This window comes from Oncorhynchus kisutch, linkage group LG29, assembly GCF_002021735.2.
Source record: "Oncorhynchus kisutch isolate 150728-3 linkage group LG29, Okis_V2, whole genome shotgun sequence".
In the NCBI taxonomy this organism is placed as follows: domain Eukaryota; kingdom Metazoa; phylum Chordata; class Actinopteri; order Salmoniformes; family Salmonidae; genus Oncorhynchus; species Oncorhynchus kisutch.
In genome coordinates, this window is record NC_034202.2 from 42,010,505 (window position 1) to 42,027,189 (window position 16,685).

The 16,685-nt window shown below is 46.2% G+C and overlaps 1 protein-coding gene across 5 annotated transcripts in view; it reads left to right on the forward strand.

Moving 5' to 3' along the window:
- The first annotated feature begins 3,215 nt into the window (after positions 1-3,215).
- Positions 3,216-16,685, forward strand: part of bicdl2 (BICD family like cargo adaptor 2) — a 62,241-nt gene continuing 48,771 nt past the window's right edge. Inside the window, exons 1-2 of one of the 5 annotated variants that reach the window (XM_031809599.1) lie at positions 3,216-3,451; positions 8,661-9,181. In XM_031809599.1, coding sequence (XP_031665459.1) covers positions 8,900-9,181 — 282 coding nt within the window. In that variant the 5' untranslated portion in view covers positions 3,216-3,451; positions 8,661-8,899. Of the gene's footprint in view, positions 3,474-8,660; positions 9,182-16,685 lie in introns of all 5 variants that reach the window. The other 4 variants (XM_031809596.1, XM_031809595.1, XM_031809598.1 and 1 more) reach the window with 4 other exon arrangements.

Consider the following 16,685-nt stretch of genomic DNA (forward strand, 5'->3'; position numbering starts at 1 on the left):
AAGACAGGTGAGGAGAGACAGAGAGAGCTGTACCACTACAGGTGAGGAGAGACAGAGAGGACAGGTGAGGAGAGACAGAGAGAGCTGTACCACTACAGGTGAGGAGAGACAGAGAAGACAGGTGAGGAGAGACAGAGAGGACAGGTGAGGAGAGACAGAGAGAGCTATACCACTACAGGTGTGGAGAGACAGAGAGAGCTGTACCACTACAGGTGAGGAGAGACAGAGAGAGCTGTACCACTACAGGTGAGGAGAGACAGAGAGGGCAGGTGAGGAGAGACAGAGAGAGCTGTACCACTACAGGTGAGGAGAGACAGAGAGAGCTGTACCACTACAGGTGAGGAGAGACAGAGAAGACAGGTGAGGAGAGACAGAGAGGACAGGTGAGGAGAGACAGAGAGAGCTGTACCACTACAGGTGAGGAGAGACAGAGCGGACAGGTGAGGAGAGACAGAGAGAGCTATACCACTACAAGTGAGGAGAGACAGAGAGGACAGGTGAGGAGAGACAGAGACGACAGGTGAGGAGAGACAGAGAGAGCTGTACCACTACAGGTGAGGAGAGACAGAGAGAGCTGTACCACTACAGGTGAGGAGAGACAGAGAGGACAGGTGAGGAGACAGAGAGAGCTGTACCACTACAGGTGAGGAGAGACAGAGAGAGCTGTACCACTACAGGTGAGGAGAGACAGAGAGGACAGGTGAGGAGAGACAGAGAGAGCTGTACCACTACAGGTGAGGAGAGACAGAGAGGACAGGTGAGGAGAGACAGAGAGAGCTGTACCACTACAGGTGAGGAGAGACAGAGACGACAGGTGAGGAGAGACAGAGAGAGCTGTACCACTACAGGTGAGGAGAGACAGAGAGAGCTTGTACCACTACAGGTGAGGAGAGACAGAGAGGACAGGTGAGGAGAGACAGAGAGAGCTGTACCACTACAGGTGAGGAGAGACAGAGACGACAGGTGAGGAGAGACAGAGAGAGCTGTACCACTACAGGTGAGGAGAGGACAGAGAGAGCTGTACCACTACAGGTGAGGAGAGACAGAGAGGACAGGTGAGGAGAGACAGAGAGAGCTATACCACTACAGTGAGGAGAGACATAGAGAGCTGTACCACTACAGGTGAGGAGAGACAGAGAGCTGTACCACTACAGGTGAGGAGAGACAGAGACGACAGGTGAGGAGAGACAGAGAGAGCTGTACCACTACAGGTGAGGAGAGACAGAGACGACAGGTGAGGAGAGACAGAGAGAGCTGTACCACTACAGGTGAGGAGAGACAGAGAGAGCTGTACCACTACAGGTGAGGAGAGACAGAGAGGACAGGTGAGGAGAGACAGAGAGAGCTGTACCACTACAGGTGAGGAGAGACAGAGAGAGCTGTACCACTACAGGTGAGGAGAGACAGAGAGGACAGGTGAGGAGAGACTGAGAGAGCTGTACCACTACAGGTGAGGAGAGACAGAGAGAGCTGTACCACTACAGGTGAGGAGAGACAGAGAGGACAGGTGAGGAGACAGAGAGAGCTGTACCACTACAGGTGAGGAGAGACAGAGCGGACAGGTGAGGAGAGACAGAGAGAGCTGTACCACTACAGGTGAGGAGAGACAGAGAGGACAGGTGAGGAGACAGAGAGAGCTGTACCACTACAGGTGAGGAGAGACAGAGAAGACAGGTGAGGAGAGACAGAGAGAGCTGTACCACTACAGGTGAGGAGAGACAGAGAGGACAGGTGAGGAGAGACAGAGAGAGCTGTACCACTACAGGTGAGGAGAGACAGAGAAGACAGGTGAGGAGAGACAGAGAGGACAGGTGAGGAGAGACAGAGAGAGCTATAACACTACAGGTGTGGAGAGACAGAGAGAGCTGTACCACTACAGGTGAGGAGAGACAGAGAGAGCTGTACCACTACAGGTGAGGAGAGACAGAGAGGACAGGTGAGGAGAGACAGAGAGAGCTGTACCACTACAGGTGAGGAGAGACAGAGAGAGCTGTACCACTACAGGTGAGGAGAGACAGAGAAGACAGGTGAGGAGAGACAGAGAGGACAGGTGAGGAGAGACAGAGAGAGCTGTACCACTACAGGTGAGGAGAGACAGAGAGAGCTGTACCACTACAGGTGAGGAGAGACAGAGAAGACAGGTGAGGAGAGACAGAGAGAGCTGTACCACTACAGGTGAGGAGAGACAGAGCGGACAGGTGAGGAGAGACAGAGAGAGCTGTACCACTACAGGTGAGGAGAGACAGAGAAGACAGGTGAGGAGAGACAGAGAGGACAGGTGAGGAGAGACAGAGAGAGCTGTACCACTACAGGTGAGGAGAGACAGAGCGGACAGGTGAGGAGAGACAGAGAGAGCTATACCACTACAAGTGAGGAGAGACAGAGAGGACAGGTGAGGAGAGACAGAGAGAGCTGTACCACTACAGGTGAGGAGAGACAGAGAGAGCTGTACCACTACAGGTGAGGAGAGACAGAGAGGACAGGTGAGGAGACAGAGAGAGCTGTACCACTACAGGTGAGGATAGACAGAGCGGACAGGTGAGGAGAGACAGAGAGAGCTGTACCACTACAGGTGAGGAGAGACATAGAGAGCTGTACCACCACAGGTGAGGAGAGACATAGAGAGCTGTACCACTACAGGTGAGGAGACAGAGAGAGCTGTACCACTACAGGTGAGGAGACATAGAGAGCTGTACCACTACAGGTGAGGAGACATAGAGAGCTGTACCACTACAGGTGAGGAGAGACAGAACGGACAGGTGTGGAGAGACATAGAGAGCTGTACCACTACAGGTGAGGAGACAGAGAGAGCTGTACCACTACAGGTGAGGAGACACTTTGTATTTCATGCCAATAAAGCAATCTGAACTCAAGATTGGGATCAAGGGGAGAGAGGGAGAGAGAGAGAGGGTAACATCAGAGAGAGAGAGATATGTGAAAAGAGAGAGAGTAGAGTGGGAGAAAGAAAGAGAGAGAGAGAGAGAGAGAGAGAGAGAGAGAGAGAGAGAAAAGAGAGAAAAGAGAGAAAAGAGAGAAAGGGAGAGAAAAGAGAGAGAGAGAGAGAGGGGGGGGGGTAGAGAGAAAGACAGAGAAAGACAGAGAGAGAGAGAGGAGAGAGAGAGAGAGAGAGAGGACAATCACTGACTGTTCTTTGTGTCACTTGTAGGTGGAGCTTCCAGCCTCATTTGCATGCCCCGCTCCCGTAGACGCAGATATGATATGATATATTTTATGGTCCGCAATGGTGAAAATTGACTAGGACAATAGAGAGTGCTTCTACGTCCACATAAATACATGAATACGTGGAGTAACCCCCCATCATACATCCCACTCCCACCTACTAATATGCAGAGGGTGAGGGGCAGCCCCACAGAAACCCGATGAATCACACCTGAGGAGGCAAACAGGAAGAGCAGTAGAAGTTGTTTGGCAGCAACGGCAGCAGGAGCAGGTAGGAGACACAACACACACAGGTTAGTGTTTGGTGTTAATAGTTAGTGTTTGGTGTTAACGGTTAGTGTTTGGTGTTAATAGTTAGTGTTTGGTGTTAATAGTTAGTGTTTGGTGTTAACGGTTAGTGTTTGGTGTTAACGGTTAGTGTTTGGTGTTTACGGTTAGTGTTTGGTGTTAACGGTTAGTGTTTGGTGTTTACGGTTAGTGTTTGGTGTTTACGGTTAGTGTTTGGTGTTAATAGTTAGTGTTTGGTGTTAATAGTTAGTGTTTGGTGTTTACGGTTAGTGTTTGGTGTTAACGGTTAGTGTTTGGTGTTAATAGTTAGTGTTTGGTGTTAATAGTTAGTGTTTGGTGTTAACGGTTAGTGTTTGGTGTTAACGGTTAGTGTTTGGTGTTAACGGTTAGTGTGTGTGTAGAGGACAGTAGAGTTCTCTCTGTTCCATACTGTCTGTTTATGCAACCCAAACCAGCTTTTAGAGAAGGGTGTGTATCGGTGTGACTGTGGAATGGGGAGGTGGATAGGGTATGCCACTGAAACTGCTATTTATAGTAATGTAGTAGTATAGTGGCAGTATTGCAGCAGTATAGTGGTAGTATTGTAGTAGTATAATAGTATTGTGTCAGCATAGTAGTATAGTGGTAGTATTGCAGCAGTATAGTGGTAGTATTGTAGTAGTATAATAGTATAGTGTCAGCATAGTAGTATAGTGGTAGTATTGCATCATTACTGCAGCAGCATTGTAGCAGTATAATAGTATAGTGTCAGCACAGTAGTATAGCGATGTGTTGTAGTATAGTGTCAGCGTAGTAGTATAGTGGTAGTGCTGTAGTATAGTGGTAGTGTTGTAGTATAGTGGTAGTGTTGTAGTATAGTGGTAGTGTAGTAGTATAGTGGTAGTGTTGTAGTATAGTGGTAGTGCTGTAGTATAGTGGTAGTGTTGTAGTGTAGTCATAGTGTTGTAGTATAGTGGTAGTGTTGTAGTATAGTGTTAGCGTAGTAGTATAGTGGTAGTGTTGTAGTATAGTGTTAGTGATGTAGTATAGTGCTAGTGATGTAGTATAGTGGCAGTGTAGTAGTATAGTGGTAGTGTTGTAGTATAGTGGTAGTGCTGTAGTATAGTGGTAGTGTTGTAGTATAGTGCTCGTGCGGTAGTATAGTGGTAGCGCTGTAGTATAGTGGTAGTGTTGTAGTATAGTGGTAGCGTTGTAGTATAGTGGTAGCGCTGTAGTATAGTGTCAGCGTAGTAGTATAGTGGTAGTGTTGTAGTATAGTGTCAGCGTAGTAGTATAGTGGTAGCGCTGTAGTATAGTGGTAGTGTTGTAGTATAGTGTCAGCGTAGTAGTATAGTGGTAGTGCTGTAGTGCAGTGGTAGTGCTGTAGCGTAGTGGTAGTGTTGTAGTATAGTGGTAGTGTTGTAGTATAGTGGTAGTGATGTAGTATAGTGGTAGTGTAGCAGTATAGTGTCAGCGTAGTAGTATAGTGGTAGTGTTGTAGTATAGTGGTAGTGTTGTAGTACAGTTGTAGTGCTGTAGCATAGTGTAGTGTTGTAGTATAGTGTCCGCATAGTAGTATAGTGTCAGCATAGTAGTATAGTGGTAGTGTTGTAGTATAGTGGTAGTGTTGTAGTATAGTGGTACTGCTGTAGTGTAGTGGTAGTGTTGTAGTATAGTGTTAGCGTAGTAGTATAGTGGTAGTGCTGTAGTATAGTGGTAGTGTTGTAGTATAGTGGTAGTGTTGTAGTATAGTGGCAGTGTAGTAGTATAGTGGTAGTGTTGTAGTATAGTGGTAGTGCTGTAGTATAGTGGTAGTGTTGTAGTGTAGTCATAGTGTTGTAGTATAGTGGTAGTGTTGTAGTATAGTGTTAGCGTAGTAGTATAGTGGTAGTGTTGTAGTATAGTGTTAGTGATGTAGTATAGTGCTAGTGATGCAGTATAGTGGCAGTGTAGTAGTATAGTGGTAGTGTTGTAGTATAGTGGTAGTGCTGTAGTATAGTGGTAGTGTTGTAGTATAGTGCTCGTGCGGTAGTATAGTGGTAGCGCTGTAGTATAGTGGTAGTGTTGTAGTATAGTGTCAGCGTAGTAGTATAGTGGTAGCACTGTAGTATAGTGGTAGTGTTGTAGTATAGTGGTAGCGTTGTAGTATAGTGGTAGCGCTGTAGTATAGTGTCGGCGTAGTAGTATAGTGGTAGTGTTGTAGTATAGTGTCAGCGTAGTAGTATAGTGGTAGCGCTGTAGTATAGTGGTAGTGTTGTAGTATAGTGGTAGTGTTGTAGTATAGTGGTAGCGCTGTAGTATAGTGGTAGTGTTGTAGTATAGTGTCAGCGTAGTAGTATAGTGGTAGCGCTGTAGTATAGTGGTAGTGTTGTAGTATAGTGTCAGCGTAGTAGTATAGTGGTAGTGCTGTAGTGCAGTGGTAGTGCTGTAGTGTAGTGGTAGTGTTGTAGTATAGTGGTAGTGTTGTAGTATAGTGGTAGTGATGTAGTATAGTGGTAGTGTAGTAGTATAGTGTCAGCGTAGTAGTATAGTGGTAGTGTTGTAGTATAGTGGTAGTGTTGTAGTACAGTTGTAGTGCTGTAGCATAGTGGTAGTGTTGTAGTATAGTGTCCGCATAGTAGTATAGTGTCAGCATAGTAGTATAGTGGTAGTGTTGTAGTATAGTGGTAGTGTTGTAGTATAGTGGTAGTGTTGTAGTGTAGTGGTAGTGCTGTAGTGTAGTGGTAGTGTTGTAGTGTAGCGGGAGTGCTGTAGTGTAGTCATAGTGTTGTAGTATAGTGGTACTGCTGTAGTGTAGTGGTAGTGTTGTAGTATAGTGGTAGTGTTGTAGTATAGTGGTAGTGTTGTAGTATAGTGGCAGTGTTGTAGTATAGTGGTAGTGCTGTAGTGTAGTGGTAGTGTTGTAGTATAGTGGCAGTGTAGTGGTAGTGTTGTAGTATAGTGGCAGTGTAGTAGCATAGTGGTAGTGTTGTAGTATAGTGTCAGCGTAGTCATATAGTGTCAGCATAGTAGTATAGTGGTAGTGATGTAGAATAGTGGTAGTGATGTAGTATAGTGGCAGTGTAGTAGTATAGTGGTAGTGCTGTAGTATAGTGGTAGTGTTGTAGTATAGTGTTAGCGTAGTAGTATAGTGCTTGTACTGTAGTATAGTGGTAGTGTTGTAGTATAGTGGTAGTGTTGGTAGTGTAGTGGTAGTGTTGTAGTGTAGTGGTAGTGTTGTAGTATAGTGGTAGTGCTGTAGTGTAGTGGTAGTGTTGTAGTATAGTGGTAGTGTTGTAGTATAGTGGTAGTGATGTAGTATAGTGGTAGTGTAGTAGTATAGTGTCAGCGTAGTAGTATAGTGGTAGTGTTGTAGTATAGTGGTAGTGTTGTAGTACAGTTGTAGTGCTGTAGCATAGTGGTAGTGTTGTAGTATAGTGTCCGCATAGTAGTATAGTGTCAGCATAGTAGTATAGTGGTAGTGTTGTAGTATAGTGGTAGTGTTGTAGTATAGTGGTAGTGTTGTAGTGTAGTGGTAGTGCTGTAGTGTAGTGGTAGTGTTGTAGTGTAGCGGTAGTGCTGTAGTGTAGTCATAGTGTTGTAGTATAGTGGTACTGCTGTGTAGTGTAGTGGTAGTGTTGTAGTATAGTGGTAGTGTTGTAGTATAGTGGTAGTGTTGTAGTATAGTGGCAGTGTTGTAGTATAGTGGTAGTGCTGTAGTGTAGTGGTAGTGTTGTAGTATAGTGGCAGTGTAGTGGTAGTGTTGTAGTATAGTGGCAGTGTAGTAGTATAGTGGCAGTGTTGTAGTATTGTAGTGTAGTGGTAGTGTTGTAGTATAGTGTCAGCGTAGTAGTATAGTGGTAGTGTTGTAGTATAGAGGTAGTGCTGTAGTATAGTGTCAGCGTAGTAGTATAGTGGTAGTGTTGTAGTATTGTGGTAGTGTTGTAGTATAGTGGTAGTGTTGTAGTATAGTGGTAGTGCTGTAGTGTAGTGGTACTGTTGTAGTATAGTGGTAGTGTTGTAGTATAGTGGTAGTGTTGTAGTATAGTGGTAGTGATGTAGTATAGTGGTAGTGTAGTAGTATAGTGTCAGCATAGTATTATAGTGGTAGTGTTGTAGTATAGTGGTAGTGTTGTAGTGTAGTGGTAGTGTTGTAGTGTAGTGGAAGTGCTGTAGTGTAGTCATAGTGTTGTAGTGTAGTGGTAGTGTTGTAGTGTAGTGGTAGTGCTGTAGTGTAGTCATATTGTTGTAGTATAGTGTCAGTGTAGTAGTATAGTGGTAGTGTTGTAGTGTAGTGTCAGCATAGTAGTATGGTGGTATTATTGTAGTTTAGTATCAGTATAATAGCATAGTGGCAGTATTGTAGTATAGTGTCAGCATAGTAGTATATTGTTAGTGTTGTAGTATAGTGTCAGCATAGTAGTATGGTGGTATTATTGTAGTTTAGTGTCAGTATAATAGCATAGTGGCAGTATTTTAGTATAGTGTCAGTATAGTAATATAGTGTCAGCATAGTAGTATAGTGTCGGTATAATAGTATAGTGGTAGTGTTGTAGTATAGTGGTAGTGTTGTAGTATAGTCTCCGCATAGTAGCATAGTGGTAGTGTTGTAGTTTATTGGCAGTGTTGTAGTATAGTGGTAGCATTGTGGTATCGTGGCAGTGTTGTAGTATAGTGGTAGTATTGTGGTATAGTGGTAGTATCACAGTAGTATGACGGTAGTATTTTAGGGCAGTGGTAGTATTGTTGTAGAATAGTGTTAGTATTGTGGTTTATTAGCGGTAGTGTTGTAGTATAGTGGTGTCAATGTAGTAGAATAGTGGCAGTACCGCAGTATAGTGGTAGCAGGGAGTAGCATTGTGACCATATTGTAGTATACTGTTAGTATTGTAGCAGTATAGTGTAGATATTGTAGTATAGTGGTCGTTTCGTGGTAGTATAGCAGCAGTATTGTGGTAATATTGTAGTATAGTGGTAGTATAGGGGTAGTATTGTGGTAATATTGTAGTATAGTGGTAGTATAGGGGTAGTATTGTATTAAGTAAACGTAATAACGTCTTACAATTCATATCATCACCATTCATCCAATCAGCTTTCACATCATCACCATTCATCCAATCAGCTTTCACATCATCACCATTCAGCCAATCAGCTTTCACATCATCACCATTTAACCAATCAGCTTTCACGTCATCACCATTCAGCCAATCAGGGACTGTTTCTGTTTGTTTTAGTTTCAGAGATCCAACCAATCCAGGGGGGCCTTCACCTCTCCACCCTATCCCAGACCAGACCAGATCAGACCAGTCCAGATCAGAACCAGACCCAGACCAGAACTAAACCAGTTCAAACCAGACCAGACCAGTCCCAATCAAGTTGTTTAAGGCGTAGCGGACTGAGAGATGAGGGGTAGGGCTCTCTGACCCCTGACACTAACAAGGTGGTGTAACCTCCAACCCCTGTGGCTCCTCCGATGTTCTCCAGAAAGGACAGCCTTCCCTCCCCCAGCTTGGAAGACTCCTTCTTCCCCCTCTCCTCCACCTCCTCCCATTCTCTCTCTCTCAATTATCCCTCCTCCAGTTCCTCCTCCTGCTGCCAGGGTGGGAGTGGCTCCATGGGGAAGGCGGGGTTGAAGGCAGAGCTGGAGGAGGGTCTAGAGACAGATCTGATCCTGGCTGCTGAGTTGGGCCAGGCTCTGTTGGAGAGGAATGAAGAGCTGGCCGAGGCACTGATACAGAGAGACAGACATGTAGAGGTGAGACAACTGACACAGACAGGTAGAGGAGAGATAACTGACACAGACAGGTAGAGGATAGACAACTGACACAGACAGGTAGAGGAGAGATAACTGACACAGACAGGTAGAGGAGAGACAACTGACGCAGACAGGTAGAGGATGGACAACTGACACAGACAGGTAGAGGAGAGACAACTGAGAGATAACTGACACAGACAGGTAGAGGAGAGATAACTGACACAGACAGGTAGAGGAGAGATAACTGACACAGACAGGTAGAGGAGAGACAACTGACACAGACAGATAGAGGAGAGATAACTGACACAGACAGGTAGAGGAGAGATAACTGACACAGACAGGTAGAGGAGAGATAACTGACACAGACAGGTCGAGGAGAGATAACTGACACAGACAGGTAGAGGAGAGATAACTGACACAGACAGGTAAAGGAGAGATAACTGACACAGACAGGTAGAGGAGAGATAACTGACACAGACAGGTAGAGGAGAGACAACTGACACAGACAGGTAGAGGAGAGACAACTGACACAGACAGGTAGAGGAGAGATAACTGACACAGACAGGTAGAGGAGAGACAACTGACACAGAGAGGTAGAGGAGAGATAACTGACACAGACAGGTAGATGAGAGATAACTGACACAGACAGGCAGAGGAGAGATAACTGACAGAGAGCAGATAACCGACACAGACAGGTAGAGGAGAGATAACTGACACAGACAGGTAGAGGAGAGACAACTGACACAGACAGGTATAGGATAGACGACTGACACAGACAGGTAGAGGGGAGACAACTGACATAGACAGGTAGAGGATAGACAACTGACACAGACAGGTAGAGGAGAGACAACTGAGAGATAACTGACACAGACAGGTAGAGGAGAGATAACTGACACAGACAGGTAGAGGAGAGATAACTGACACAGACAGGTAGAGGAGAGACAACTGACACAGACAGATAGAGGAGAGATAACTGACACAGACAGGTAGAGGAGAGATAACTGACACAGACAGGTAGAGGAGAGATAACTGACACAGACAGGTCGAGGAGAGATAACTGACACAGACAGGTAGAGGAGAGATAACTGACACAGACAGGTAGAGGAGAGATAACTGACACAGACAGGTAGAGGAGAGATAACTGACACAGACAGGTAGAGGAGAGACAACTGACACAGACAGGTAGAGGAGAGATAACTGACACAGACAGGTAGAGGGGAGACAACAGACACAGACAGGTAGAGGAGAGATAACTGACACAGACAGGTAGAGGAGAGATAACTGACACAGACAGGCAGAGGAGAGATAACTGACAGAGAGCAGATAACCGACACAGACAGGTAGAGGGGAGACAACTGACATAGACAGGTAGAGGAGAGACAACTGACACAGACAGGTAGAGGATAGACAGCTGACACAGACAGGTAGAGGAGAGATAACTGACAGAGAGCAGATAACTGACACAGACAGGTAGAGGAGAGACAACTGACACAGACAGATAGAGGAGAGACAACTGAAAACAGACAAGTAGAGGAGAGATAACTGACACAGACAGGTAGAGGAGAGATAACTGACACAGACAGGTATAGGATAGACGACTGACACAGACAGGTATAGGATAGACGACTGACACAGACAGGTAGAGGGGAGACAACTGACATAGACAGGTAGAGGCTGGACAACTGACACAGACAGGTAGAGGAGAGACAACTGAGAGATAACTGACACAGACAGGTAGATGAGAGATAACTGACACAGACAGGTAGAGGAGAGATAACTGACACAGACAGGTAGAGGAGAGACAACTGACACAGACAGATAGAGGAGAGATAACTGACACAGACAGGTAGAGGAGAGATAACTGACACAGACAGGTAGAGGAGAGATAACTGACACAGACAGGTCGATGAGAGATAACTGACACAGACAGGTAGAGGAGAGATAACTGACACAGACAGGTAAAGGAGAGATAACTGACACAGACAGGTAGAGGAGAGATAACTGACACAGACAGGTAGAGGAGAGACAACTGACACAGACAGGTAGACGAGAGATAACTGACACAGACAGGTAGAGGAGAGACAACTGACACAGACAGGTAGAGGAGAGACAACTGACACAGACAGGTAGAGGAGAGATAACTGACACAGACAGGTAGAGGAGAGATAACTGACACAGACAGGCAGAGGAGAGATAACTGACAGAGAGCAGATAACCGACACAGACAGGTAGAGGAGAGATAACTGACACAGACAGGTAGAGGAGAGACAACTGACACAGACAGGTATAGGATAGACGACTGACACAGACAGGTAGAGGGGAGACAACTGACATAGACAGGTAGAGGAGAGACAACTGACACAGACAGGTAGAGGATAGAAAGCTGACACAGACAGGTAGAGGAGAGATAACTGACAGAGAGCAGATAACTGACACAGACAGGTAGATGAGAGACAACTGACACAGACAGATAGAGGAGAGACAACTGAAAACAGACAAGTAGAGGAGAGATAACTGACACAGACAGGTAGAGGAGAGATAACTGACAGAGAGCAGATAACTGACACAGACAGATAGAGGAGAGATAACTGACACAGACAGGTAGATGAGAGACAACTGACACAGACAGGCAGAGGAGAGATAACTGACAGAGAGCAGATAACCGACACAGACAGGTAGAGGGGAGACAACTGACATAGACAGGTAGAGGAGAGACAACTGACACAGACAGGTAGAGGATAGACAGCTGACACAGACAGGTAGAGGAGAGATAACTGACAGAGAGCAGATAACTGACACAGACAGGTAGAGGAGAGACAACTGACACAGACAGATAGAGGAGAGACAACTGAAAACAGACAAGTAGAGGAGAGATAACTGACACAGACAGGTAGAGGAGAGATAACTGACAGAGAGCAGATAACTGACACAGACAGGTAGAGGAGAGATAACTGACACAGACAGGTAGAGGAGAGACAACTGACACAGACAGGTATAGGATAGACGACTGACACAGACAGGTAGAGGGGAGACAACTGACATAGACAGGTAGAGGCTGGACAACTGACACAGACAGGTAGAGGAGAGACAACTGAGAGATAACTGACACAGACAGGTAGATGAGAGATAACTGACACAGACAGGTAGAGGAGAGATAACTGACACAGACAGGTAGAGGAGAGACAACTGACACAGACAGATAGAGGAGAGATAACTGACACAGACAGGTAGAGGAGAGATAACTGACACAGACAGGTAGAGGAGAGATAACTGACACAGACAGGTCGAGGAGAGATAACTGACACAGATAGGTAGAGGAGAGATAACTGACACAGACAGGTAAAGGAGAGATAACTGACACAGACAGGTAGAGGAGAGATAACTGACACAGACAGGTAGAGGAGAGACAACTGACACAGACAGGTAGATGAGAGATAACTGACACAGACAGGTAGAGGAGAGACAACAGACACAGACAGGTAGAGGAGAGATAACTGACACAGACAGGTAGAGGAGAGATAACTGACACGACAGGCAGAGGAGAGATAACTGACAGAGAGCAGATAACCGACACAGACAGGTAGAGGAGAGATAACTGACACAGACAGGTAGAGGAGAGACAACTGACACAGACAGGTATAGGATAGACGACTGACACAGACAGGTAGAGGGGAGACAACTGACATAGACAGGTAGAGGAGAGACAACTGACACAGACAGGTAGAGGATAGAAAGCTGACACAGACAGGTAGAGGAGAGATAACTGACAGAGAGCAGATAACTGACACAGACAGGTAGATGAGAGACAACTGACACAGACAGATAGAGGAGAGACAACTGAAAACAGACAAGTAGAGGAGAGATAACTGACACAGACAGGTAGAGGAGAGATAACTGACAGAGAGCAGATAACTGACACAGACAGATAGAGGAGAGATAACTGACACAGACAGGTAGATGAGAGACAACTGACACAGACAGGTAGAGGAGAGATAACTGACACCGACAGGTAGTGGAGAGATAACTGACAGAGAGCAGATAACTGACACAGACAGATAGAGGAGAGATAACTGACAGAGAGCAGATAACTGATACAGACAGGTAGAGGAGAGACCACTGACACAGACAGGTAAAGGAGAGACAACCGACACAGACAGGTAGAGGAGAGATAACTGACACAGGCAGGTAGAGGAGAGACAACTGACACAGCCAGGTAGGGGAGAGATAACTGACAGAGAGCAGATAACCGACACAGACAGGTAGAGGAGAGATAACTGACACAGACAGGTAGAGGAGAGACAACTGACACAGACAGGTAGAGGAGAGATAACTGACACAGACAGGTAGAGGAGAGATAACTGACACAGACAGGTAGAGGAGAGATAACTGACAGAGAGCAGATAACTGACACAGACAGGTAGAGGAGAGACCACTGACACAGACAGGTAAAGGAGAGACAACCGACACAGACAGGTAGAGGAGAGATAACTGACACTGACAGGTAGAGGGGAGATAACTGACACAGACAGGTAGAGGAGAGATAACTGACACAGGCAGGTAGAGGAGAGACAACTGACACAGCCAGGTAGGGGAGAGATAACTGACCGAGAGCAGATAACCGACACAGGCAGGTAGAGGAGAGATAACTGACACAGACAGGTAGAGGAGAGACGACTGACACAGACAGGTAGAGGGGAGACAACTGACATAGACAGGTAGAGGAGAGACAACTGACACAGACAGGTAGAGGATAGAAAGCTGACACAGACAGGTAGAGGAGAGATAACTGACAGAGAGCAGATAACTGACACAGACAGGTAGAGGAGAGATAACTGACAGAGAGCAGATAACTGACACAGACAGATAGAGGAGAGATAACTGACACAGACAGGTAGATGAGAGACAACTGACACAGACAGGCAGAGGAGAGATAACTGACAGAGAGCAGATAACCGACACAGACAGGTAGAGGGGAGACAACTGACATAGACAGGTAGAGGAGAGACAACTGACACAGACAGGTAGAGGATAGACAGCTGACACAGACAGGTAGAGGAGAGATAACTGACAGAGAGCAGATAACTGACACAGACAGGTAGAGGAGAGACAACTGACACAGACAGATAGAGGAGAGACAACTGAAAACAGACAAGTAGAGGAGAGATAACTGACACAGACAGGTAGAGGAGAGATAACTGACAGAGAGCAGATAACTGACACAGACAGGTAGAGGAGAGATAACTGACACAGACAGGTAGAGGAGAGACAACTGACACAGACAGGTATAGGATAGACGACTGACACAGACAGGTAGAGGGGAGACAACTGACATAGACAGGTAGAGGCTGGACAACTGACACAGACAGGTAGAGGAGAGACAACTGAGAGATAACTGACACAGACAGGTAGATGAGAGATAACTGACACAGACAGGTAGAGGAGAGATAACTGACACAGACAGGTAGAGGAGAGACAACTGACACAGACAGATAGAGGAGAGATAACTGACACAGACAGGTAGAGGAGAGATAACTGACACAGACAGGTAGAGGAGAGATAACTGACACAGACAGGTCGAGGAGAGATAACTGACACAGATAGGTAGAGGAGAGATAACTGACACAGACAGGTAAAGGAGAGATAACTGACACAGACAGGTAGAGGAGAGATAACTGACACAGACAGGTAGAGGAGAGACAACTGACACAGACAGGTAGATGAGAGATAACTGACACAGACAGGTAGAGGAGAGACAACAGACACAGACAGGTAGAGGAGAGATAACTGACACAGACAGGTAGAGGAGAGATAACTGACACGACAGGCAGAGGAGAGATAACTGACAGAGAGCAGATAACCGACACAGACAGGTAGAGGAGAGATAACTGACACAGACAGGTAGAGGAGAGACAACTGACACAGACAGGTATAGGATAGACGACTGACACAGACAGGTAGAGGGGAGACAACTGACATAGACAGGTAGAGGAGAGACAACTGACACAGACAGGTAGAGGATAGAAAGCTGACACAGACAGGTAGAGGAGAGATAACTGACAGAGAGCAGATAACTGACACAGACAGGTAGATGAGAGACAACTGACACAGACAGATAGAGGAGAGACAACTGAAAACAGACAAGTAGAGGAGAGATAACTGACACAGACAGGTAGAGGAGAGATAACTGACAGAGAGCAGATAACTGACACAGACAGATAGAGGAGAGATAACTGACACAGACAGGTAGATGAGAGACAACTGACACAGACAGGTAGAGGAGAGATAACTGACACCGACAGGTAGTGGAGAGATAACTGACAGAGAGCAGATAACTGACACAGACAGATAGAGGAGAGATAACTGACAGAGAGCAGATAACTGATACAGACAGGTAGAGGAGAGACCACTGACACAGACAGGTAAAGGAGAGACAACCGACACAGACAGGCAGAGGAGAGATAACTGACACTGACAGGTAGAGGGGAGATAACTGACACAGACAGGTAGAGGAGAGATAACTGACACAGGCAGGTAGAGGAGAGACAACTGACACAGCCAGGTAGGGGAGAGATAACTGACAGAGAGCAGATAACCGACACAGACAGGTAGAGGAGAGATAACTGACACAGACAGGTAGAGGAGAGACAACTGACACAGACAGGTAGAGGAGAGATAACTGACACAGACAGGTAGAGGAGAGATAACTGACACAGACAGGTAGAGGAGAGATAACTGACAGAGAGCAGATAACTGACACAGACAGGTAGAGGAGAGACCACTGACACAGACAGGTAAAGGAGAGACAACCGACACAGACAGGTAGAGGAGAGATAACTGACACTGACAGGTAGAGGGGAGATAACTGACACAGACAGGTAGAGGAGAGATAACTGACACAGGCAGGTAGAGGAGAGACAACTGACACAGCCAGGTAGGGGAGAGATAACTGACAGAGAGCAGATAACCGACACAGACAGGTAGAGGAGAGATAACTGACACAGACAGGTAGAGGAGAGACAACTGACACAGACAGGTAGAGGAGAGATAACTGACACAGACAGGTAGAGGAGAGACAACTGACACAGACAGGTAGAGGAGAGATAACTGACACAGACAGGTAGAGGAGAGATAACTGACACAGACAGGCAGAGGAGAGATAACTGACAGAGAGCAGATAACCGACACAGACAGGTAGAGGAGAGATAACTGACACAGACAGGTAGAGGAGAGACAACTGACACAGACAGGTATAGGATAGACGACTGACACAGACAGGTAGAGGGGAGACAACTGACATAGACAGGTAGAGGAGAGACAACTGACACAGACAGGTAGAGGATAGACAGCTGACACAGACAGGTAGAGGAGAGATAACTGACAGAGAGCAGATAACTGACACAGACAGGTAGATGAGAGACAACTGACACAGACAGATAGAGGAGAGACAACTGAAAACAGACAAGTAGAGGAGAGATAACTGACAGAGAGCAGATAACTGACACAG